The sequence below is a fragment of the Eretmochelys imbricata genome, chromosome 2 (assembly GCF_965152235.1).
Source record: "Eretmochelys imbricata isolate rEreImb1 chromosome 2, rEreImb1.hap1, whole genome shotgun sequence".
In the NCBI taxonomy this organism is placed as follows: Eukaryota; Metazoa; Chordata; order Testudines; family Cheloniidae; genus Eretmochelys; species Eretmochelys imbricata.
Window position 1 is genome coordinate 230,278,497 of NC_135573.1, and position 25,512 is coordinate 230,304,008.

Genomic DNA, 25,512 nt, shown 5'->3' on the forward strand with positions numbered 1-25,512 from the left:
GGGCACCGGGGAGAGGGCTGGCTCCTGTGGACCCACGAGCCCCCTGAATCGCCCCTTTGGCTTCCCGGGGACAACTCACGTGTGCACGGCCAGCCCCGTGCGGAAAGCTCTGTCCGAGCGTTACCAGAGCAGTGCCCCCCCCCACGCCCCCGCAGTGCGCCACAGGAATAAGAACCAGCCGGGCGGCAGCCCCCTGGATGCCTCGCGAAAGAGAGGCACAAGAGGTGAAACAGGGACGGCCGGGAGAAGCGTGGTATTTTCTCTGCGCGGGTTGTGACGGAGCTGTAGCTCTCTATGGCGCGCGGCATTATTTAGCCAGCCAGGGAACCTCAAACCAACACAATCAGCGCGTGGGTCGGGGCCCAACCTGCAGCCGGCACATTTCCCCACCAGCAGCAGTTACCGCCCGGCGCCGCGTCCGTTACCCAGCGGTTACGGGCCGCTGGGGCTTCGGGTGAGGTGCTCAGCCCCCCGCGGAACCCCGCTGACCGCGGGGGGACAATGGCCGGGGGCGTGCAGTAGCGCAGGCTTCCCGGCGGAGCGGTGTCCCCTGACGCTCCGCTGCGCCCAGGGGCACTAGGACCGCGGGCCGTCGGAGAACGCAACACCCAGCCCCACGGCTCAGGGTGACGCCACGTACTATTTTTTTCACGTCAGGGAGGAGGGCACGTACGTAATGGCGTGCGGAGTCACGCAGTGACGCAAGGCGGTTGGGGAAGGCATTGGCTGCAGTGGCTGGCTGGGGAGGCGGGTTTGAGGGTGGCTCCGCCTACTTGCTTCTTTGGGCTCTGTTCTCTTGCTCGGGACCAGGCGCGGCCGCCGCCTTCGAGTCACCAGTACCGGCTGGCGCCCCTTTGCGTCGTGGGGACTCTCGGAGCGTGACGTCGTCCGGCCGCGGCCGAGCCTAGCCATGGGCCTGATATTTGCTAAGCTGTGGAGTTTTTTCTGTGACCAGGGTGAGCGGCGTTCGCCGGGGGCGGGGCTGTGCCGGCTTGGGGGAGCCGCTGGTCCGTTGGGGGGCTGCCGGGGAGGGAGGCATGGGGTCTCGGCTGTGATGGGGAAGGGAGGCCCCTCGAGTGTTGAGGGAGCAGGTGGGGGGAGTGTATCTGTGTGAGTTGGGGGGGGGAGTGCCTGGAGTGTGTGTGAATGGGGGTCGTAGGCTGGCATCGAAGCGGGGGAGGTTAGTTCAGTGCGGGGTTGGCTAATGCACCCTATTCTCTCAAACTTACTTTTTCATCATTGCAACAGCAGAGACTTTCAGGGTCTCACTAGCTACGGTTCCTCTCTTCTTCTGAGTCCTGTTCTGTGAAACTGTGCATCCAGATTGCGGTCAGCTGGGAAACAGTGCTGTTAAGATAATGTAATGTTGGCTGTGTCAGACTGAAGGGGTCAAACTTTCTGTGTCTTTGCAAAGTAAGCTGTTATGGGATAAGGAAGGTTCTCTCATGGATTGGTAACTGGTTTAACAAAAAGGAAACAAAGGGTAGGAATAAATGGTCAGTTTTCTGAATGGAGATAGGTAAATTGTGGTGTCCCCAAGGGTCTGTACTGGGACCCGTCCTATTCGACATATTCATAAATGATCTGGAAAAAGGGGTAAACAGTGAGGTGGCAAAATTTGCAGATGATACAAAAGTACTCAAGATAGTTAAGTCCAAAGCAGACTGCAAAAAGCTACAGAAGGATCTCTCAAACCTGGGTGATTGGGAAACAAAGTGGCAGATGAAATTAAGTGTTGGGAATTTTTACAGAATGTTGGGAATCCATTAAGAAAGTGATAGATAATAAGACAGAAAATATCATATTGCCTCTATATAAATCGATGGTATGCCCACATCTTGAATATTGTGTGCAGGTGTGGTCGCCCCATCTCAAAAAATATATATTGGATTTGGAAAAGGTTCAGAAAAGAGCAACAACAATGATTAGGGGTATGGAACAGCTTCCATATGAGAAGACAGTAAAAAGGTTGGGACTTTTCACCTTGGAAAAGAGATGTCTAAGGTGGGATATGATAGATGTAAAATCATGACAGGTGTGGAGAAAGTAAGGAAGGGTTGTTTATGCCCTCTCATAACACAAGAACTAGGGCTCACCAAATGAAATTAATAGGCAGCAGGTTTAAAACAAACAAAAGGAAGTATTTCTTCACACAGTGCACAGTCAAACTGTGGAACTCTTTGCCAGAGGATGTGGTGAAGGCCAAGATTATAACAGGGTTCAAAAAAGAACTAGATAAATTCATGGAGGATAGGTCCATCAGTGGCTATTAGCCGGGATAGGCAGGGATGACGTCCCTAGCCTCTGTTTGCCAGAAGCTGAGAATTGCCGATGGATCACTTGATTACCTATTCTGTTCATTCCCTCTGGGGCACTTGGTGTTGGCTTCTGTTGGAAGACAGCTTATTGTGCTAGGTGGACCTTGGTCTAACGCAGTATGGCCATTCTTATGTACGTTTAGAGTTGGGTTTACTTTTTTGGGGGAGGGGGTGGTCCATGATCTTTCCAGCTCCCATAAAATATTACTTTCTTACATAAAATTGCTGACAGGCAAAATATGAATGTTGTTAATTCTATAAAGCTTGTATACACGTATTTGTAGTCCCTTGATTTTGGGGGATTCCATTTAAGTAGCATAAATTAGTTGCACATCTGATACTGATTTGTTTTTATTGCTCACAATAAGCCGTTTTTTAAGTGTTGTTTGGTTAATTATTTGACTTGGTTGAAAGGTGCTAGTTTAATATGTTTACTTGGTTTTTAAATGCCAAGTAAATCAAAATTGCAAGACTCTAATAAGCTGTTGTAGTGAAGAGTGTGGTTCTTGCCCCTAACATAAGTATCCATTTTTGAGGCATAGGTTTAGAAGGCTTAGAGTGAAATTCTGACTCCATGGAAGTTGATCAGAACTCCCGTTGACTACTGTGGGGTCAGGATTTCACCCACTGGGTCATTAAGATACCTTAAATTTGCTGTTTAAAGCGAATTGTGAAGCCTAATCAAAATAACTGTTTTCTCTGCATGGTTCATTCTAACCTTTTCCAAAAAAACACTTTGTTTTTTATGTAAGGCTCAGGTTTTGTGTTGCATGGTTTTAGTAAAAAGTCATGGACGGGTCACTGGAAATGAGCAAAAATTCATGGCAGCGTATGACTTGTCCCTGACTTTCACTAAAAATATCCCTCACACATGTATTTGAGTGAAGTGCTATCAAACTACCAATATATATGGAAATACACATTTTAATATACTGCTTAATGTCACATGTCTCTGATCACTAACAGATAACTGTACTCTGGTAGAGGTGACTAGTTTAGAATACTACATTATTATTGAAAGGTAAGAGAAATCAAGCATGTATTAAGGAAAAACAGGAAATAAAGTTGTTACGATATTGAATCAGATAATATTGTGATGGAAGTAGTATATAAAGTTTGCACAGCATGTTTAACTTAATTCTGTCAGGCACTATTTTCTCCTAAAATGTGCAGACATTCAAATTAGCAACAGTGGTCTAGCTAGGGAGGAGCCCAAACACCTGGAACTCCTTTCTTCTCCTCACAACAAAAGACATTGAGCAAAACTAAGGGCATGTCTACACTACAAACTTAGGTTGACTTAAGTTGACATACAGCCACCACACTAATTAAGTCGGTTGTGCATGTCTAGACTACAGTCCTTGCGTTGATGGAGAGTGTCTTCATTAGCAGCTCTTGCGTCGATGTAGAGAGCAGCACATTGTGGGTAGATATCCCACAGTACAACTCGTCACAGGTGGTTTTGGGAAGGGTTTGCAGTGCCTCGTGGGAATAAAACATTCTTGCATAGGTGACTGGGAACATGGCTCGAATATCCCATGATGCAGTTTTCTCCCTCTCATGATTTCATCTGCATCCCATAATATTTTGTGCCTTTTTTTCAAAAGGCTGGCATAGCCGCATATACACCATCTCTAGAGAAGCAAGGACTCTACACAGCTGTGCTCTGTTGTGGTGAGCGTTGCAAACCCTATGCACCTTATCCTTCAGTATTTCCAGAGCCACAAGAGAAACTGCCCTGTGGAACATGGCAGTGTCCTTCAAGTAACAATGCTGTAAGCCATGGAACAAAACAGTTCATGGTTGCTGTTGGCAGTTGCACAGCAGCTGAACATGATGGAGCGCTGTTTCTGGACCCGAGAAACAATCACTGACTGGTGGCATCACATCGTTATGCAGGTATGGGATGATGAGTAGTGGCTGCAGAACTTTTGTATGCGCAAGGCCACTTTCTGGAATTTGTGTACGGCGCAGCGACACTAAAATGAGACTTGCTCTGACTGGAGAAACTAGTGGCAGTCGCTGTCTGGAAGCTTGCAATGCTACCGGTCAGTGGGGAATCAATTTGGAGTTGGGAAGTTTCCATTGAGATTGCTGTGGTCCAAATATGGAGGGCCATTAGTCATCTTCTGCTAAGAATGGTTGTGACTTTAGGCAATGTTCAGGAGATATTGCATGGTTTTGCTGCAGTAGGGTTCCCTAACTGCAGTGGAGCGATAGATGGCACACTCATCCCTGTCTTAGCACCAGACCACCTTGATACAGAGTACATAAACGGAAAGGGAACTTTTCAATGGAGCTGCAAGTGCTGGTGGATCACCAGGTGCGTTTTACCGTCATTAATGTGGGATGCTCTGGGAAGGTGCCTGACACCCGCATCTTTAAGAACACAGGCCTGTTCAGAAAGCTGCAAGCAGGGATTTCCTTTCTGGATCACAAAATCACTATTAAAGATGTTGAAATACAAATATTGATTCTGGAACATCCAGCCTTACCCCTTATTCCTATGGCTTGTGAAGCCGTACATCGGACACCTGGACAGGAGCACTTCAACAATAGGTCAGCAAGTCCAAATGGCAGTTGAATGTGCTTTTGGCTGTTTGAAGGGTCATTGGCACAGTTTGCTCACTAGGGTAGACTTCTGTGGAAAAAAAATATCCCCATGGTGGTAGCTGCCTGCTGTATGCTTCATAATATGTGTGAAGCAAGGGGAGAGAAGTTTTCACAGGGCTGAGGCTTGGAGGTGAATAGGCTGTCTGCTAATTTTGAGCAGCCAGATACCAGGGCTATAAAAGCTCAGCATGGAGCAGTGCATCTGAGGGAGGTTTTGAAAACCCATTTTATTAATGACACACTGTGACGTGTTGCTTTTCTGTTTTTGCATGTGAATAGTCTGAACTTTGCCATGACTGCTCTGTGTGTGTAGTAATGTAACATTGGAAATACACTTCTTGCTTTTCTCTGACAGTGACTCCCGGCACTCACCAACGAGACCCGCCTCCCAACCTAGTGCTGGGGAGACAACCCCACAGTCCATTCAGCTCCTGGCCCCTCCAAAGGCACTACCGGGGTGGGGTATGTGGGGGGTACGTACTCGATGCCCGGGGAATGGGCTGCAATCCACCAACTCATCCTGCATGGAGGGCCACTACAGTGGTGGTTATGACTGAGGGGAGTGTGGCCTACTGCTTACAACGTGGAGGGGATAGGAGCTCCTGGGTTCTAGCCACAACTCCAGCTCTGTGTGAACTCGTTCACACACCCAGTGCCTAAGTTTCCCTAGCCATCCCTCCTCCCCCAGTGCTTTGAATTAGTAAAGATTTCATTTTTAAGAAATGGACTTTTATTGCACACACATATAAACAAAAATGTGACATCGAATTAAACCTTGGAAATACAGGAGGGAAATACATTCATCTTTTGTTCAAAAACAAACTGGCCTTACCTGTCACACATCAGTGTATGTGCAGCTGTGAGTCTGTACACCATCCCCCAGGGTTGAGTGGAAAGGATATTGTACTGGCCCCCCATGCCTAGTGGAATGTGTGTGTGAGGGGGGAGTATGGTGATTTTGGAATGCCATTCTGCAGGGGCTGAAGAGCTTCAAAATGTCTCTCCTGGAGGTCAACCAGACACCTAAACATGTCTGTTTGTTCCTTCAGAATCCCCAACATCTCCTGCTGCATGCCACACTTATTCTCCTGGTCTTTTGTCCTGCTCATAATGTCCTTTCTTTCTTTTTTTTTCTTCCCTGTAAGAGCAATCCTCCACACCCTCTGGTCAGTGTCCACTGTCCCAGAGGCATTCATTATCTCATTAAACATGTCATCGCGCGTTCTCTTTCACCTTCGTCTTATCTGGGAGAGCCTCTCTGATGGTGTGGAGGAAGAGTTGAAGGCCACACTTTCAGCTGTAAAACATGCAAAGCACAAAGGAACAATTGTCCATGCAGACCTAATCTCCAGTGCAGATTTGCTATACAAAAGTCACTCCCCAGAATCCACGCAAGTGTGAAGCAGAACATTTTCATTTCTACAAGATATTTATTGAACCAGTTTGCTGTCCCAGCCGTGATGAGTATAGCTGGGGGACAAGGGCGCTAGAATGTCTGCAGAAGAGGGGGGCAGCCCACGATGGGATCATAGTGGCCCAGGGGCCATGCCCCTACCCTTGGTAATGTGGGCTTAGTGTGGGGGTTAGGGACCGGCATTTCCCCTCCCTCCCCCCGCCCCCAAACTGCAAGCCTTGGCAGTGGCATCACTGGGGATTGCTTGCTATAGCCACCACAACGTAATCATTTATCCCCCATCCCCACCCGTAGCCACTGCTGCTCTCTGGCACCCAAGGCACCACCCCCTGCCCAGTCTAGAAGCTGGATCCAGGCAGCGGTAAGAGCCTCCCATGGAGCCCGGGCCACCTCTGGGATGGCCCAGACCCTCCACCTGCCCCGGTCAGAGGTATGGGGTGGCCCATGTCCCCGCACCCTGCCTGCCTGAGGCTTGCAGTTTGTGGACGAAATGGTGACTCCTGCCACCCAAACCACAACCATGTGAAACAGTGGGCGGTCATGGCCCACCTGATTCCAGTGACCCTGCCTCATGGTCACTTCAGGTTCTGGAGCCCCGGTGGTGGGGGAAGAGGTGAAAAATCATGGCGGGGGAGCACATAGTGTTTGCCGCTTGAGTAATTGAAATGAATACTACCACAGTCTCCCGTAGGTGATCCTAGCTGATATTACACTCTTGAGGGTAACAGGTGGCAAGGGAACAGCTGCTGCATGCATCCAGGTACAGACCAGGTCCTTATGCTGCTGGGCTGTGTACTGTGATGATGCCTACCAAATTAATACTGGAGTGGCTTGGGAAAGTGTCCTACTACAGTGGAAGAAATAAGGCAGCCCTCCAGAGAAACCTTCCACAGAGGATTGAGATCTCTATGAAGGATTCCTGAGACATCCCTCTGTATGTAATTCGCAGATCACCCTCTGCCTAGCTGGTCCAGACAATGAGAATCAGCTGCTTTACTTCCACTGGTTATTTAAATAAAAAGAGCAAATAAGAATATGTGATCCCACCATATTAATGCTAAGTGCATACTCACTAGAGGTTCCTTCTCTGGCATCACGCTCGGCCACGCTGCATTGCTGCGATTGGCTGGACTGCTCTGGGGTTACAAACCGTTCCTGATTCTCTGGGACAGTGGATCCCCTACTTGCCTGTCTCCCATCTTCCTCCTCCAACACCACCTCCTCAATCTTGCCTGCAATGGCCTGAGACTCTGACTCTGAGGTATCCACGTGGCTCTTGGGGGTCATGGTGGGGTCACCGCAGAGTGTAGCCTACTGCAGCTTGTAAAAGTGGCATGTCTGCAGTGCTTCACCATGGTGACTGTTTGCCTCCTTTGCCTTCTGGTAATCCTGATGCAGCTCCTTTACTTTCTCTTGGAACTGCTTGTAGTCCTTGTAGTCCTTCTCCAACATACTCCAAGAAATCTTCTCGTAGATGTCCATATTTCTACAACTTGATCTGAGCTGTGCCTGCACAGCTCTTCTCCCCATACACTCAAGGGATCCACCACCTCCTGTGTTCTCCAGGTCAGAAGTGCTTTTGGATCATGGAGCTGGCATACTCAGCTAGGCAGACAAGCTTTTTACCACAAACAAACAGAAAATGGGAATTCAGAGTTCCCGGTCCTTTAATAGGGAAGGGGCTGTTTCCTGTGTACCTGGGTAAAATTGATATGTACCAGGCTTGTTATCCCAAGGGGAGCCTCTGACACACTTTACACCAAATGCACTGAATCAGGTAGAATAAACAAACCAATTTATTGGCTAAAAAGATAGATTTTTAAGTGATTATAAATCAAAGCATAACAAGTCAGATTTGGTGAAATGAAATAAAAGCAAAAAGGATTCTAAGCTGATCTTAACACTTTGAATGTCCTTACAACTTAGCAAAAAGAAATGGAGTACTTGTGGCACCTTAGAGACTAACCAATTTATTTGAGCATGAGCATCTGATGAAGTGAGCTGTAGCTCACGAAAGCTCATGCTCAAATAAATTGGTTAGTCTCTAAGGTGCCACAAGTACTCCATTTCTTTTTGCGAATACAGACTAACACGGCTGTTACTCTGAAACCTTACAACTTAGATGCTTCTCACCACAGGCTGGCTCTTCAGCCAGGCTCTCCCCTTTGATCAGTGGTTCAGTCGTTTGGTGGTGGTGGTGTCTGTAGATGTAGGTGGAAGAGAGAGAATATGGCAAAATGTCTTTCCCTTTTATCATATCCTTTCTTTCCTCTTGGTTTTGCCCCCACCCCGCTTCAGAGTCAGGTGAGCATTACCTCATTGCAGTCCTGAACTACCCAAAGGAAGGGCATGACTCCCTCCAGGGTCTAACAGATTCCTTTGTTGTTGCCTAAGCCAGTGTCCATTGTTCCTGTGAGGCTGGGCTGGCTTTGTCCCATCTGTGCCCTGACGAGGTGTGAACTGCCTCTTTGTTCTTGGAGAGTTTTCACATGGGCTTGCTTTAAGCCATCAGGATACATGTTCACCCTCATAACTATATACGTGAAAGTATAACCTATAACATTACTGTAACAATTACTATAACATCACTGTAACAACCAGGCTCAGAGCATTATGAGCCTTCTGAAGACACCCAATGTGACAAACTTTTCATTGGATACCACACAATCATTCTATAAAGATGAACATGGGCGTGTAGGGTGTCCCCCCAAGGTACAGAGTGTCACAGACGGTCCACATCTATTTGTTCCTTATACAGTAGATGTGATAAATATTTAATAGTCCTAGTTGAATATTTTTAAGAAAAGTAATTTAACTTTCATAAAAATTAAAATTCCAAGGCATATCAAAGATTATAACACTTTTGTTATAAATCTAACAAGTATGTACCATTTTTTCAGAGTAAGCTGTAGCTTTCCATCCATGTGATGTTCTGAATATGTGGACTAAAATTTTAAATATGCCTTGTTGAAGCATATATTGGTACCCCATAGTTAAGTCTGAGTTTTAAATCTGTTGTAACTCTTCATTTGCTCATAGTTCTGCTCTGTTTTGAACAGAGTAAAAATACCTTTGCTGTATTTTCCAATCCAACTTTGCACATGCATAGTGGAAAAATCAAAACAGAAGACTTGTGGTAATTTAACCTGCTTTGTAGCTGCCTTTGTCAATGTGTTTTTTTTTCTTAGTGTGAAGAAAATAGTTGCCATTTTAAGGCTACGAATAGTCTTATCTATGTACAGTAGCATGAAAAAGTATTAATGCATCATTTGGCATATCACTGTTTACTCCTGGGGGAATTCTGCACCACTGGGCATGCGCAGAATTCATTTCCTCCGCAGATTTCTTTACTTCCCTGTAGAAAAATGACTTTCTGACAGGGAAGCAAAGGGAAGCTGCAAGAGCAGTCATGCACCATCCCCTAGCTGCGCAGGTACATCGTTTCAGGAACCCGGAGCAGCCAGCAGAGAGGTAAATCACTGCAGGGCTGGGAACACCCCAGCCAGTGGCTTCTACCCTGAGCCGGTATCAGCTGCTAGTCCCAGCTGGGCTGAAGGCAGAAGAAGATGGGACTTCCTCTTTCCCTGCAAGGAGCGTCTGGGGCTGTGTCAGACCCACCCCCAGAAACCTCCCTTAGCTGCAGGAAGCTCAGCATCCTTTCTTGGTTCCTTCCCCCATCTCTCCTCAGCTGTGGGGGGAGGGGTCACTGTATGGGGAGCTGTTCCCCCATCTGCCCAACTGCCGTGCATCTGGACCTCCCATACCCAAACACGCCCACCAAGCCTCACCCTGTACACTCAGAACCTGCCTAGCCCTCCATACGCAAATCTCACCCCACTGAACCTCACCTCCTGCACCCAGACCACTCCCCACTGAGCTCCCTGCACTCAACCCCCCCCCCGATGAGCCCTTGTCACTGGCCCCCAATTAGCTGCACCCAAATCCCCATCCTACCAAGCCCCCCACACCCAGACCTCTCGGCTGAGCCCCAACCATTTTCACCTGGAAGCCCCTGCAGAGTACCATTGCCCCTGCACCTGGAATGCCTCCAACGAGCTCTGTGTATCTAGCTCCCCCACACCTAGACTCCCCACTGAGCTGCCTGCACTCAAATTGTCTCACAGAATCCTCTCACCTGGATCCCCCCACACTGAGCCCCTCCACACTTGTATCCTGCCTGGCTGAGCTTGCCTGCCCTACACCTGATAGTTCTGGGGCAGGCCCAGAGCTTAGGCTGCGTTAGGATCATTTGCAGCCTCACCTCTGAGTCTGTGTCCCTGGGGTGGGGAGGCTGCAGGGTGATTTCCCAACTTTGTGCAGCCAGTGGCCTGTGCTCCCCACTGCCATGCTGGATTTATTTATTGACAAATAAAACTTACAGAATTTTGAATTATTGTGTGCAGAATTTTTAATTTTTTGGCACAGAATGCCCCCAGGAGTAACTGTTAAGTTGTCAAGCGCTTGGGGTTCAGGAGTTGCCGTGCTAAGAGTAGAAAGTTATACTTATCCATTTAAATGTGGCATCTTCATAGCCTTAAATAATTTATCAATATATGCAATCCATAAACTGAGGCATCTCATTCAGTGTTACATGGTGGGTTAACATAGTATTATATGCAGTCTTTAGATTTACCTTGATTGAGTTGCAAGAAAATTAGTTGAGTTGCCAAGTTCTTCAATTTGCCTGCTGTAAATATTCAGCTTTAGTTTTTGATCTGTTTTAAATATTACTAAAATACTGGTCATTCTGTAATTGTGTTCTTAACTTGAAGTACCTATAGTCACACACACACACACACTTTTTGGCTTGCTTTGTAGAGCTAAGTCTTAAATTACATACAGTCTTTATATTTGATTTAACTTCGGAATATAAAATGTACAAGAAATTTCACTTTGGCACATATTCTAATTATTTTCATGCAAACTGAACATATCTAAAAACATTTAAGTAATAAGTACATTGGCAGAACCAAGTTTGCACAGTCAGCGAGCAGTCTTCATGTTCTTATGTCTACTTTATTTCTCAAGCTTACTTTTATATTAATGCTACTCTTTTGCATGAAACAATTGTTTTTTATTAATAATCATTCCTTTAAAATAAAACTTTACCATGGACTTAACTTATGTTCCTTGTAAGTATAATAACTCTTTCTGGAGAAGATACTGGTTTGTGGGTTTTTTAGTCAGGAGTCTTCCATACTCTGTGCAGGCTGTTCACCTAAAACAGGCAAGGCAGCCTTGCCTTTTTTTAATTTCAGAAAAGTGGTTAATGTATCTTTGGCTGCTCACAACAGTTTACTTTTGTTTTTTGTGCAGAACACAAAGTAATAATAGTGGGACTTGACAATGCAGGAAAGACCACCATTCTTTACCAGTTGTAAGTATATGAGCTATTTAAAACTTCTGTTTGTTTAATACTTTCTTTCACAATTAATGTATGAGACCTGACTGAAAACTCTGGGGTACCCAGAGCTTAGCTCGTCCAAGGAAGGTATTTGTCATTCAATAATACTTAAGTTTTGTGTGTATAGTAATAAAATAGATACAGATGTTGAATTGTTTAGAGCTGAGCTTCATGTGAATCAGATACTCAGCACAGAGTATCACAGAGTGCTCTCGAGGACAAAAAATAAATCTCTGCAATTGAGATCTTTGGTAATTGATGAGTGGTAAAATCCTTTCACGCATTGGTGAAAGCTTCCAAAAAGAAACTTAATTTAAAATTTGTATCTGCCTTTATTTTTAGTCAGTTTGCAAAACCCACGTACAGACCATTATTTCCAAAAGAAGAAAAAATTATCATCTCCCCCGTAGTCAAAGGCATGTCACTGGTGGAACTAACAGTTCCTTCAGAATAATATTTCATCATGCTGCCATGGCTCCTGCAATAAATGGCTATGGTCTGTAGCTGTAGTTAAAAACAAAACAAACTCTTCCTTACCTCGCGAGTATAAAGGATAAATGTATAAATACTTGGGAAGCACACAATTACTGTGATGATGAAAGTGGTATATACATTTAGATAGAAAGAAAGAAATAATGTTTCCCCAAACCCTTTTCTTCTGTACTCTACATTGACAAAATAAACCATTGTTTTAAAGTTGGTACTGAGGTATTTTCAGCTGCAGATACAGAATTTCTTTCAGAAGCTATTGTGAAATCAGACAACCTTTACCTTTTCCACGTGCTTTGACAACTTTATCTTCAGATTATTCTAGCAAGATTCAAAAATATTGTCTCTAGTGATGGTTACCTGTTGTATCATGGCAACTTTTGTTTTGAAACAAGTAAATTTTTTAGATTTTTACTAATATTAACAAAGTGTTAATCAGATTTAAACTTCACTTTTCTGTACCGGACGTTCATGTGTAATTGTCTGCATATTTATCCCTATCTATGGTATGTACTACTACATATGCAGATAAAAGGGCAGTCTCTTCACTCATTGATTGTAACTCATAACATGCACCCAAATTGAATAAATCTTTTATAGAAAAGATGTCTCTATATAGCTTTAATACATTATTATTTTATCTTTAATAAAAATTTAGATGAAAAAGACTGTTTTAAATAATTGCTTTAAGGGAATGAAAAGGATATACTTTTTGTTATACAAACTTGTCACAATATACGACTGATACATTAGGAAGTTTCAAGATATTGCTAATTAGTTTTTGTGGTGTGATGTTGTTTCCATTAGCTTAATGAATGAAGTGGTCCACACATCTCCAACCATAGGAAGCAATGTTGAAGAAATAGTCGTAAAAAATACCCATTTCCTTATGTGGGATATTGGAGGACAGGAGTCATTACGGTCATCGTGGAATACCTATTATTCAAATACAGAGGTATGTGAAGTTGCTCCCAAAGTGTAAAATAAAGCAAATAAATACAGATTTCAGTCCTGATAGCTTGGGTGGAGATTACATTAATAGGATATGGAAGAATTTACCCATATGTGAGGACAGAATTTAGGCCCAAATGCAGTAGATGATATAAGGTCATGGCTCTGTATTTTCATTAAATCAAGCTTTCAGATTAGTGGTTCTCAACCAGGGGTCCGCATAATCCTGCGGGTACACAGCGGTCTTCTGGGGGTACATCCGCTCATGTAGGTATTTGCCTAGTTTTATAACAGGCTACATAAAAAGCACTGGCAAAGTCAGTACAAACTAAAATTTCACACAGTGACTTGTTTATATTGCTCTATATGCTATACACTGAAATGTAAGTACAATATTTATATTCCAATTGGTTTATTTTGTAATTATATGGCAAAAATGAGAAAGTAAGCAATTTTTCAGTAATAGCATGCAGTGACACTTGCTTACAAAATCAGAAATAAAAGTAATTTTTAAGTGAGGTGAAACTTGGGGGTATGCAAGACAAATCGGACTTCTGAAAGAGGTACAATAGTCTGGAAAGGTTTTGCGCCACTGTTTTAGTGGAACAAAAATTGTGTTTCAAGTGAACAGAGTAATTCTTAATGTATTTTAACTCCAGACCTAGATCTGCACATCTGAATATGTGTATTAGCATAGATACTTCAGGATCAGGAGATATTTTAGTGTTTTTTTTGTTTTGTTTTGAAATTTGTCACCTGCTGCTTAGGCACCCTGTAATTGAGTAGTACAGTACAAACAAAGATACATTATGTATGTGTTTAGAATGCCTTGTAATAAACCTCTATATGACGGGATGCTGGGCTTGAAGGTTCTGAAGCAAAAAATACTTAGAATACTTTTCCATCCTATTCTAGACAAATGATATTATTTGTCCTCTGGGATTAACAGTCCAGTTGGGCCTGCCGGTGTGTGCACAGCTTGTATTTTAGATTTCAGTGGTTTTATAAGAGTTTTGTTTAGCTCAACGCAGGTTTTAAGTGAAACTGTTTTCTAACTTGTTTGAGAAAAATAAGAGCGATATATACATCACATTTCTCCACAGTGAATGCAAAACTTAATTGGGGATGGAGACCGCAAGCGAATGGTTTAGCTTCTGTTCTCATGCGTAGTAGTGTTTTTGTGAAGCAGTGACAGTAGTGGAAAGAGAACAAAAGTTTTGCTATGCAGCACTGTATAAAAATCATCAGCAGCTGCTGCTGCATTTATTTAGGGGACAAAAGTAACGCCAGCTGAATGGGAGGAATGATATAGCAATAAAGCTGCCATTGATAGAAAGGTCAGAGGTGACTTCAGCTGACCAATGTATTGTTTCCACTTTGGTTTATAACACTGCAAAGATGAACATCTTTGGGTTTTTTTAATTGCTGACCCCTAATAAGGCTTGTGCAGCATGTATTAAATCTCCATAACTTCAGTTTGCATGTGCAAACCTCAGTCATCTATCACAAAGATCTTCAGACGTTGATATTTAATACCTTAATAAACATAGACAGAATAGTTTAAAAAAGAACAAAAACATACACTACCTTATTGTTGAATAGCCATTCCACTTTCCAATAAGCTGCCTTCCTGCTACCTAAATTCGTTTCTCTGCTAGTCTTTGCAGCAGGAGTTCTTACACATCACTTCCTCAGGCTAGCACTGGAATCCTGCTTCACCCAGAAAGACGGCAGCAGAGCCCTGGGTGCTGCCTGTCTTGCTTCAACAGTTCGCTGGTGCTACTAACAAAGTAGTATAGATTGCTCTCCTCCCTTTCAAGAAATTGCAGTCCTTGCACAACACTCCAAGACTTAGAGGGGCTGGAATTTGGGGGAAGAGCCTGAATCTGTTAAAGACTATCCCAGATGATAGCATGAAGTCACGTAGCCAGCTTGCGTTCTACCAACAGCTTCACACAGGGGAGCCACTATGATGCATTGTTTCTTTTGTGTTCAAATGGAACCTTTTCCCAAGTGTGTGTAGTTTATAGCAGATATGACAGTTTACTGTATTATGATGACTGGTAATCACAGTGCGAAGGTCCGATATAATAGGACACAATGAGAAGGTGCCATTGTGGTAGTTGCATTTTTCATTCACATTTTGAAGAATTGTATGTAGAAGGTGTTTTTTTTTAAAAAAAATAATTGTGGTCCATGTCTACAGATAACTAGTTTATCAGACAGTTATTCTGATCTTCAGAATTATAATTACATATGTTAGTATTCTGTCCACTCCAGTTTTACTTCTATTTGTACAGTCCTAAATAAATCTATGAATCTATAGCCATATATAACCACAGTTTTAATGTGTAGCTAAAACTAAATGTGACCTTAATGAAACAGTTTTAAAAATAGTCCCAGTTTAAGGCCTTTCTAGCTAGTTTCTCAGGTGGTAAAAACTATGATTTTACTTGGTAAAAGCCACCTCTTGTGAATATTGGTTTCAGAGCCCGGGTCAGCTGACTTGGGTTTGTGCTACGATGCTAAATAACATTGTAGATGCTCTGGAGCCCAGGCTCTGAGACTGAGCAAGGTGGGAGGGTCTGAGAGCCCAGGCTCCCTTCAGTCCATAGTGGAGCTCCTTCTTCGTTCAATGGGAGGTTTGCCCAGAAATTGAGTGTAGAGCTTTATGTGGTGGTTAACTTTTTAATTCTTTCTTCTATTCAGTATCATTCAGTGGAAAAATGTTCCCATTTAAGACCATGTTATTTCTACTCTTCCTTTTCCTTCCTCGGGCTTCTCTCTCTCTCTTCCCCCGCTGTTTTCCGTCTCTCCATTTTCTTCAGTGCAGCCACTAACTTCGCCTGTCAGTGGGCTTCATTCCCAATTCGTCTTTTTTCCACCACAAAAATGTGAAATAGTTGATGACACTTTATATGTCAGCATTGTTGGGATTTCCTCTCTAACATGAGATTAATGGCAGGAGAGATCTGGTCTATGGGTTGCAAGTTTGACATCACTGGTCTAGAGATTCCAGTTAGAATAAGGGCCCTTAAGCGCTATGTGAATGCAAAGCTCAGGCCTCCAACAAGCACTGAGATCTTTTCTGTGCTATTGGCAATTAAATTTTTTTTAAGCCCGGATACTAACAGGTGAAAATGTATTTTACGGTGCATTTGGGGGAATCCAACCTTAGACATTTTCTGATACGTAAGGCACACTGACTAAGTGATCATTGCTCTGTGCCTGGCTTTCAACTATGCAGTCACCAGGGGTCAAATTTCCATTATGCACATGACTAGCAAGTTCACATCTGACTACACATGTGTAATCTGGGATTTGCATGCACTTGTGTAGCAGGGTATGTACAATAGCCAGAACGCACGAGACAATCTTGGGGCTGATAATCCAACCTTAGATCACCAGTAAAGTATACTATTTTATTTTTATATAGATATATTATCTATATCATATAGGGCTGCCGATTAATTGCAGTGAACTCATGCGATTAACTCAAAAAAATTAATCATGATTAAAAAAATTAATCACACTGTTAAACAATAGAATACCAATTTAAATTTATTAAATATTTTGGATGTTTTTCTACATTTTCAAATATATTGATTTCAATTACAACACAGAATACAACATGTACAGTACTCACTTTATATTTGTATTACAAATATTTGCACTGTAAAAAATTATAACCAAAAGAAATAGTATTTTTCAATTCACCTTATACAAATACCTAATCCTGAGAGCATTCCGTGCCTTAAAATATTGTGTGCATAATTTTTAAATTATGCGAAATTCTGCTAATTTTATTTGTCAAAATAATACTCCATAATCATGCCAGTTTCAATTATTTTGGTAAGTTATTTCAAAATACCTGTCAGCAAGTATGTCTGTAGCAATACAGACACACACACAAATTCCCGCAGGAATAGAGTTAAAGAAACCCCTATGACAGCCCAGTTCCTGTTTCTTCCCCTCCTCCTGCTCCCTGGGGCCAGACACCCACAATCCTGCCCCCATAGAGCCCAGGGATACAGAGGGAGAAACAGCCTGATGCTCAGTACTAGGCTTACATGGAGTTTCCTGCCCGCCACCCTCTCTTTCTCTCAAGGCACGCTGGGAACTGCAGCTGCCAGGAACCCTCTAGCTCCCTTTCCCTTCCCCCCCAGTAGCGTCTTCTATGGGCGAGCTGGGCTCTGCTGGATCCCTAGTGGCAACTAGCAGCACTTGAAGCCCATTTCTGTGGGGGAAAGGAAATTCTGCGCGCACATTAATTTCTTCAAAATTCTGCATTGTGCAGTGGTCCAGAATTCCCCCCGGAGTATACACCTGTCGGGGATGATCTAGATAGTATTTAGTCCTGCCATGAGTACAGGAGCCTGGACTAGATGACCTCTCGAGGTCCCTTCACGTCCTGTGATTCTATACATTCTGTTCTGCCTGAGGGGACAGAGCCTGCCCCACTCCTACCTCCTCAGAAACACCCTGAAGCCCTGCCCCTCCATGCCGAGCATGCTGCAATAGCAAGCAAGAGGGACTGGATGTCACGCTGTCTCACATGCACGACTGCCCATCCCCGCTCCCCCCCGCCCCCCGTGGTGATTTACATTTCTACCAGCTACTCCAGGCACCCAAGCCGACCTGCATGGCTGCCAGGGAGTGGCACCGTGACCGCTCTTGCGGCTTCCTTTGCTTCCCTGTCAGAAGTCATTTTTCTGTGGGGAAGCAAAGAAATCTGCAGGGGACATGAATTCTGTGCATGCACAGTGACACAGAATTCCCCCAGGAGTAAAATACCATAGTGTAATCTCTTTATCATGAAATCGCAACTTACAAATGTAGATTTTGTTGTTGTTACATAACTGCACTCAAAAACAAAACAATGTAAAACTTTAGAGCCTACAGGTCCACTCAGTCCTACTTCTTATTCAGCCAATCACTAAGACAAACAAGTTTGTTTACATTTACAGGAGCTAATGCTGCCCGCTTCTTATTTACAATGCCACCTGAAAATGAGAACAGGCATTTGCATGGCATTTTTGTAGCTGGCATTGTAAGGTATTTACATGCCAGATCTGCTAAACATTCGTATGCCCCTTCATGCTTTGGCCCCCATTCCAGAGGACATGCTTCCATGCTGATGATGCTCATTAAAAAAGTAATACGTTAATTAAATTTGTAACTGAGCTCCTTGGGGGAGAATCGTATGTCCCCTGCTCTGTGTTTTACCCGCATTCCGCCATGTATTTCATGTTATAGCAATCTTGGATGATGACCCAGCATGTTGTTCATTTTAAGAACACTTTCACTGCAGATTTGACAAAATGCAAAGGTACCAATGTGAGATTTCTAAAGATAGCTACCGCACTCGACCCAAGATTTAAGAATCTGAAGTGCCTTCCAAAATCTGATTGGGACAGAGTGTGGAGCATGCTTTCTGAAGTCAGATGCGTTGGTTAGGAAAGTCCAGGTCTGATATGCATAAAGAACATTTACTAACCAATAAGTCTCTCTTGCAAAGTTCAGACTACAGAAAATACATAGATGGAACCTTTTTACATGTAGTCTGAGAAAGCCTTTTTCTTTTATTTTCCCTAGTTCATCATTCTTGTTGTTGACAGCATTGACAGAGAACGACTTTCTATCACAAAAGAAGAACTTTACAGAATGTTGGCTCATGAGGTATATTTAAAAACTCAGTATTCCAATACATTTGGATTGTAGGCTTCCTTTTTTGTTAGCACCCAAATAATTATAAACATGAAGACTTAACCTTTTACAAAACAAAGTCGTTTCATTAGCATAGGTATTGATGTACATTAACTGTGCTTTTTAAAAATTTTAGATTGTCGGTGTCTAGACAAGAACAGTCAGAATATCATGAAAAATACATGCTCCATGTTCTAACACTCTTAGGAGGGTTCATTCTATTGTAACAAGGTAGCAGTTTCTTTTATAAAAGTTATACAGATTATAAAAAGTTTTTGTATGTTTAACTTCATGCTGTCTGACTTGTACTGTTTTTCCTTCCTCTGTCTTACAACTACAGTTAAAAATGAAATTTTGAAGACGCTTTAAAGCTTCTAAAACAAGTTTTGAGATTAGTTTTCACTGCTGCTTGCATCCTATTAATGTAAAGAATCATAAATAGTGTTATAAATGCTTAATCTTTGGATGATGCTTGCTTCCCTTCTGATCTAAAATGAAGTTTAGCTATGAGCAGTACTCAGTGTTATCTGAGTGGTTCATAATCTATTTCTAAAAATGAAAGGAAATTGTCTGTAAATGGGTCAGTTCAATAAAAATAGTTTTTGCTCTGGGTCTGGGGGTGTAAAATATGTTATAAAATGGATGGAAAGAAGTCTTTTGTTCAAAATCTTCCCCATGATTTCAAAATGGATCCCAATATTGCAAACACCTATTCAAATACTGCCTCAGCATTGGTGGGGAAGGGGGCGGGGGGAGGACTACATGACCTATTAGGGTGCCTTTCAGCTCTACATATCCATGATTCTAACTTAACTCATTTGAGTTGTCCTGATGACTGACTTCAGTCAGACTAGTCTATAAGTTAGGACTACTTGTGAGAGTATGGATTTGCAGCACTGGACCTTAACTTTGCTTTTTGTTTCTTCAAAGCATCCAGACATAGAAATGGATCTCCACTAATCCTAGCAGATTAATTGGTATTGAACTCTTAAAATTTGATCTAATGGTTTCTTGGTTATGAAATGTCTTTTTTATCTCTTGCCCTGCTCCAAAAAAATCTGCTGTTCCTATTTTTGTTGCCTTAGTTACATGGAAAGTTTAGACAACATTCTAAATGACTCACATCTAACTTAAACTATTCAGACATTACTAGTAAGTACTGCCCTTTACTCAAAAGTGACAAAGGTCTTAAGATATGAAGTGGATTTGTTAAAGAAGTATAGTTTCTTCCTTTCCTGTCCTTATAAAATTTCTAAACATTTAATTTTATTTAAAAAAAAAAAAAAAGCACCTAGAGTTGGAAGTAATTTCAGCGGAATGATGGCATGTTAACTCTTCGACTCTGTCATTATCTCACTTAAAGATTTCCAGAATGTTCCTCCAATAGTAATATAATTGTCTGAACATACTGAGCTGCTTTAGAAAATATATTATTTATTGTGTCTTCAAATTAGTCATCAGTGAAGCGTGGCAAGACCAAAGGACCGAGAAGTGAAGCAAACCCTAATTTGATGCCTGAGGAATGTTAGTTAGAACAGCTTTCTAAATGAATCATTGTTTGTCTTCCACTATAATTTATTGTTGTAGAAAGCCTCTCAAAGTTAAATGTTACTGCATAATTTTAATATAGAATGACTTTACTGTAACTGTCGGAAAATATATTTAACATTATATAACCTTTTAGATTTGTATCATAACATTGGCATCATAAGTACTATACATATTCTGTCTTGCTTCCAGGATTTACGGAAGGCTGCAGTTCTCATCTTTGCAAATAAGCAGGACATGAAAGGTTGTATGACAGCTGCTGAAATATCTAAATACCTCACCCTTAGTTCTATAAAGGATCACCCATGGCACATTCAGTCCTGCTGTGCTTTGACTGGAGAAGGGTAGGTGTCACATTACATGTGTCTAAGTTCAAGAATGTAAAATAAATGGAAAACTGTGTGATTTAGAAGCTCATTGGCACCGGTCTAGATCTTTTGAAATAGGATTTTTCTTATTCTCACCTTTGCAGACATAATGACACCTTAAGTGTATCTTCCCCTTGGCTAACCTCTGGATCTTCCTTACAGCTGAGTCCTCCAGCTTTAACTGATAGCATTTTTCAGCCATTTGAAAGAATGATGCTCTACGCTCCTATTGACTCTCACTATGTCGACTGGCTAGCCTACTTGCTCTTTGCTTAGTGTCTGTAATACCCGGGTGACTGCTTCAACTCTCTATACACTAGGGCAGCAACTCTGACTTGACCAGAGGGTAAAGAATATAAATAGGGTGTGGCTTTCAGCCTCACTGTGAGGATCACTTATGAACACCATTTTCTGTTGTGTAGAAGCCAACAAATATTTTAGTGCTCCTGGAAATCCCTACCAGGAGACTTCCACCCTTTCATCCTGGAATGTCTTTTTAATATGCAGTCCTATCAGACCTTATTTTGACTTTTCAGATGTATACTCAAAAAGACATGTTTGCCAACATTCACAATGGCATGAAGACCTACTTTGTTACTGGTGTAAAACCTGTTACCTATATGCAGTTGATGTAATTGACTTATTAACATTTAAACTTCTATCTCAGTTATGCCAGCAAAGTTACAAAAATTTAAAACTGAGCTTTCCTCAGACTCCTTGCCTTCACAGATGAGACATTCTTGGTGTCTGACAGGAGCTAACCATGGGTTTTTCTTTCAGATTCAGTTACCCAGTTTTCCTAAGTGCCCTAAACTTCCACCTTGATTTTCAAACAGCCTCATCATTTGTAGAATTCATTTTGTTTCAGCAGTAAAATAGTAGAAGAATATTCTGTGATAATGCTGCCTCAGGGCTTCAAAAGTAGTGGATATAGCATATCATTCAGAAGTTTTAAAAAAAAAAAATCTTCCCCACAATGATGAAATGTGAAGTTTACTTTTCAGATACAGCTGAGACTGTCCTGTGAAGTGAGTGTCTGTCTGTACCTCTATCACTTACCCTGACCTCTTATAATGGAAGGTGCTGACCCATTTTTGGTCTATTAATTTTGGATATTTATTTCCAAAAATTAAGCCACTGACTTGTCCAACTAGCTACTATTATTTTTGCTAAAGGCAACTTTGATGGGTAATTCATGAGGATTTGGTTTTGTGTAAATAGATATACATTTTCAGGTCAAATTATTTCCTTTCATATTTAAATTGGTGATGTACTTACTGTAACTTTGTTCTTAATATGGAATCTATGTAATTCCACATTCTCATTTCAAAATTTATTGTAGGTAAACATTAATTAAGCCAGTGCCTTTTTCTTTAATGTACTCAAAATACAATTTTATTTGTTCACTTAATTTGAATCATTTGAATACTATTTAAAAAGGCTTTCTTTAATGAAAAGGAAGGATCACTCTCTCCTTGGCCCTATTACGTTACCAAAATTAAAGCTGTTAGTGGATCATACTGTGTAGGGTTTGACAGTATATTACAGCCAAAAGAGAAATGTCACTGGCAGTTGTATATTGATGGATTAAAACAACGTTGGTGCTTCTTAGCTGTCAACTTTTGAGTTTTAGCCAGACATGATTTTGTGTTAGCCTCACCCTGGCATTCAGTGAAGATCTAATGTAAGCAGCATTTGAAATGTGATATTTGTGTTAGCCCTAAGGCAACAGTTATCAAACAGTGGGTCGGGACCCCATTTTAATGGGGTCGCCAAGGTTGGCGTTAGACTTGCTGGGGCCTGGGGCCAAAGCCCAAGCCCCACTGCCCCGGGCCAAGGGCATCAGCCCTGGGTGGCGGGGCTCAGGTTACAGGCCCCTGCCTAGGGCTGAAGCCCTTGGGCTTTAGCTTTGCGCCCCCTGCCCAGGGCAGCAGGCCTTGGACGGGCTCAGGCTTCAGTCCCTCCTCCTGGAGTTGTGTAGTAATTTTTGTCGTCAGAAGGGGGTCACGGTGCAATGAAGTTTGAGAACCCCTGCCCTAAGGCCTGGTGGTAAGTCATCTGTACTGCTATGTGGGAAACCCATTAAGATTTTTATATCTTTCCTTTCACTCCTTGGATGATATGTTTTGAGAGTAGCATGTTTTGGCTCTGGAAGGGAAATTGAAGCTGGACTTTCTTTCATGTGATTGTATCTTTTTAGCTTTAAAAGAAATCCTACCTAGGCCACGTGCACCTGTAATTGATGGCGAAAGATGATGCTTTTTGGTAGGATGACTTATGTGAGAGCAAATGGTTAAGCTTCATTGCGACCTCTCTTATTAATTTTCAGATTATGCCAAGGTCTGGAATGGATGACCTCCCATATCGGAGTGAGATAACTTGTTGCAAAAGAGACTGCATCTATTTATTCTGTGAACATGAACATTTTCCTGGTACTTCTGGTTGCTAAGGGAGCAACCATGTTTAATTTATAACGACAAAAACCTCTGAGCAGCACTTGAATCAAGTGCAGCTGAACTGAAACACAAAGTATTTTTAACTTTTTTAATGCACTACTCTTCCACAGGATGAACATATGAATCTGTTTCAGTATCAAAGTTCTCCTGGCTATTCTAATTTTTCAGTGGTTGCCTTGTAAGATATCTTTCATCATGGAAAATATTTCACACTTGATTTTTGTAATGATGCAAACTGTTTCTGTAATTTACTACCTTAAATTTCTTCATTAACACTGGGGAAAAAGTGAGTAGATTGACGTATACCCTAGCATAACTTTAATGATTTCAAAAGATTGGGCTATCTATGTTCAGATGGCCCAATTGCAGATATGGCTATCTCCAAGGCAGGTTTTAGGTATGTTAAGAATTGTAATAGTCAGCATTGAAACAGTTATTTATAGGTTGTTGATATGCTTGGGGTTTTTTTTGGTTTTTTTTCATATGTGTAAGTGAATTTCTGCCTTAAAATAAAACATTCCCTTTTTTATTCCCATGTGAGGTAAGTAGTTCTGGGTCATATTTTTACCTGAAAACACAACTTTGCAGGGTGGATAAAAATCAGAGTTATTATTTAATTAAAATGCATTTTTCTTTTTAAAAATGAACCAGTTTAAATATTTAAAATTGACAACATATAAAGAGCTAAACTTAGTGTAATCTTTTAAAATCACTTAAAGAAAAAAATTCTGCATCCTATATCCAGAACACTTAAATCGTTCTATTTAATTAAGAAACAACTTTAAAATGCTGTTTTGTATATTTGTAATTTAATTCCAATTTCCAAATACAGCTTGACACAAATCCAGAGCAAAAAACATCTAGTAAATAAATGCTTCGTTCATCATTTTCTAACAATGTACAAATTAAGAATCTGAACAAATGTATGTTAAGTGATATAATTGTTTAAATGAATGTGTATATAGAATATCCTCCTGATTTAGCAAAAAAGTACCAAACTTAATGTTGACTATTTTGATTAAACATGTTTTAATGGTTATACCAATCAATAAGAATGAACCTTACTTTAGGGGAGAAACTAAAAGTACAAATACAGAACAAGATTAAATTCCTACTTGCTGATTAACATAAGGGACCAATGACTTTGATTTAAATCAGTGCAGCTTACAGCTTTATAAACTACGACCATAGTAAAACTGCAGTGAATATACTGAATGTGAAATGTACTGATATGTTGCACTATATTTTAATAATTCAAATTTATAGTGAAAATATTATAGACACTGTTTTCCACAAGGACACTTATCAAATCTGACCTGGTTCTCATTCAGCTGCGTGATCTAGAAGAAAGTAGTCCTATGCTGAAGCATACTAGAACGAAACATAAAATGAAATTTTTTGCAACACTTTAGCATCCCTACAGGGCAGACTTAATTTTCTCAGCCGGAGAGAAAATGATTAATAAGCATTCTTGACAATAGAAATAGAAAATCCACCTCTTCATTTCCTACATCAATTTTCATATTGTTAGCCATTGTCACACTCACAATGTTACTTTAGAAATGAAGGGTTTGGTCTGGCAAACACACTCAGGTATAGGGTTTTGCTACCTGAGTTGTCCATTTGGGTTTAAAAAAATATCAGTTGAAAGCCCTACCGCATGTTAGAATATCTCAACCATCTTCAATTTATGCTGTTCATAATGATAGTATTCAGTACGTTACAATTCACCTATCCGTAGTGAATGTAATGCTGGTACGGTTTGCAGTTTAAAAATATTTCTTAGCAGTTAATATATTGGCTGTAAGGAATCCTCATTCCGCATTTCAGTGACATAAAAAACTGTACAACAGTCATATCTTAGAAATGGAGTTATAGGTGTTTCCACGTAATCACTTTTAATTTTCATTAAAAATTATGAAAGTACAGTTTGTTGTAATGCAGTATATTACCTAAAGTGTGGTGCATGCCACAGTATTTTGCTTTTCTCAGACGAAAATCCATTATTTAACAAATAATGAGCCTGATTTTTTAAGAGAAGCATCAGTGCTGCTTTGTTCACCAACACTTGTGAATGTGCACATGCAAAATGCATGCACATACATATGACCAGTATCTGAAAATCAGGCCATATTTAAAAATAGTTCTTATGAATCTTAAGCTTTTCTGTTATTTATAAACAAAACTAAGTTGATTAAGATTAAATTTTACATTTCTACTCAAAATACTGGGTTTCCTTTTGTGA

The 25,512-nt window shown here is 41.5% G+C and overlaps 1 protein-coding gene across 3 annotated transcripts; it reads left to right on the forward strand.

Moving 5' to 3' along the window:
• Positions 1–93: 93 nt before the first annotated feature.
• Positions 94–24,306, forward strand: ARL5B (ARF like GTPase 5B). Of its 3 annotated transcripts, XM_077808193.1 has the most exons (7): positions 830–956; positions 3,926–4,217; positions 11,662–11,722; positions 13,046–13,193; positions 18,785–18,868; positions 20,636–20,787; positions 23,141–24,306. In XM_077808193.1, the coding sequence occupies exons 4-7, from the start codon at positions 13,050–13,052 to the stop codon at positions 23,187–23,189; spliced, it is 429 nt and encodes a 142-aa protein (XP_077664319.1). In that variant the 5' UTR covers positions 830–956; positions 3,926–4,217; positions 11,662–11,722; positions 13,046–13,049; the 3' UTR covers positions 23,190–24,306. The 3 variants fall into 3 exon arrangements, with proteins under 3 accessions (XP_077664320.1, XP_077664318.1, XP_077664319.1); XM_077808194.1 differs by lacking the exons at positions 830–956; positions 3,926–4,217 and adding an exon at positions 94–224; XM_077808192.1 differs by lacking the exon at positions 3,926–4,217 and having other exon boundaries at positions 790–956.
• Positions 24,307–25,512: the final 1,206 nt, after the last annotated feature.